Source organism: Penaeus monodon, chromosome 24, assembly GCF_015228065.2.
Source record: "Penaeus monodon isolate SGIC_2016 chromosome 24, NSTDA_Pmon_1, whole genome shotgun sequence".
NCBI lineage: Eukaryota > Metazoa > Arthropoda > Malacostraca > Decapoda > Penaeidae > Penaeus > Penaeus monodon.
The window spans coordinates 18,128,318-18,129,311 of NC_051409.1; the positions used below are offsets into that span (position 1 = coordinate 18,128,318).

The following is a 994-nucleotide window of genomic DNA, read 5'->3' on the forward strand; positions in this document are numbered from 1 at the left end:
AAAGTCATTAGTTTTTGGCATTTGCACATTATAAATTGAATAGAGGAAATTTGTGTGCCTCCCTTGATACAAGGCAACCCCAAGGTGTCTGCTAGGAAACAGCTACTGCTAAGGGCTACTCTATCAGGCTTTTTCCAAGGGGCCCACACTAGCACTATTAAAACCCAAAGGGTTGTACATCAAATTAAAAAAAGGGGGTTTTGCAAATACTTTAGATAGTTTTGTGTCTTTTTTTTCTTTAAGGGGTATGTTCCACATGGATGTAAAAAATCTGATAATTGTTATTGGGGTCATAAAAATATTTTAAAGAAACCAAACCATGTGCGAGGAGGGATGATATGCTCCAGAGTGACTTTTGCCAGCTTCTTATTTAGCAGGGAAAGTAACTGCGTTTTAAATTCATTTTACTTTTATAAAGGTCTAGTTATGAACAGGATTTCATATCACGGGTTTTGTCCACAGGATTTGGGATTCATTGATGACTCAGCAGTTTTGTACAAGCTTATTGGACCTGCCTCATTCGGCAAGACCTGGGGGAACTCGGCAGAATGTCAACAGAGAATAGTTTTATATCAGCAAAAAATGTAATGTGGTAATGGAACAAAGGGCACAAGCAAGAAGTAAAATCATTAAAGTTAAAGATGTAGGCAGTTTATAGATTTTCCCCGCTATTATAATTTCGGTGTAATTTTAGCCCTTTATTGTAATTTTCGTCAAACAGTACAACTAACAATCATAGGCATAATTATGATAAATTTTTCTGATTTTTTTTTTCCCCTATTTTAAAGTGTTTTAAACCCCATTTTCCTCCCCAGACTTATTCCTGTAGATATCTTGAATATTTAAAAGTTCCAAGGGGCTGGCAACTCTGGCAAAAATATCTGGTTTTGGGTTAATTTAGTTTTAAGATTCAGAATATTTTTAATGTTTTGTAAAAAACTTCTAAGACAATTTGCTGTAAAAACTGAAAAAAACAGGCTCCCCTTGGGCAAAG

At 35.2% G+C, this 994-nt stretch overlaps 1 protein-coding gene across 1 annotated transcript in view; it reads left to right on the forward strand.

The window, feature by feature from the left end:
* The window catches only part of LOC119588879 (prefoldin subunit 6-like), a 21,086-nt gene extending 20,521 nt beyond the window's left edge, over window positions 1-565 (forward strand). Inside the window, 3 exon segments of the mRNA XM_037937518.1 lie at window positions 463-511; window positions 514-537; window positions 540-565. Coding sequence (XP_037793446.1) covers window positions 463-511; window positions 514-537; window positions 540-565 — 99 coding nt within the window.
* Window positions 566-994: the final 429 nt, after the last annotated feature.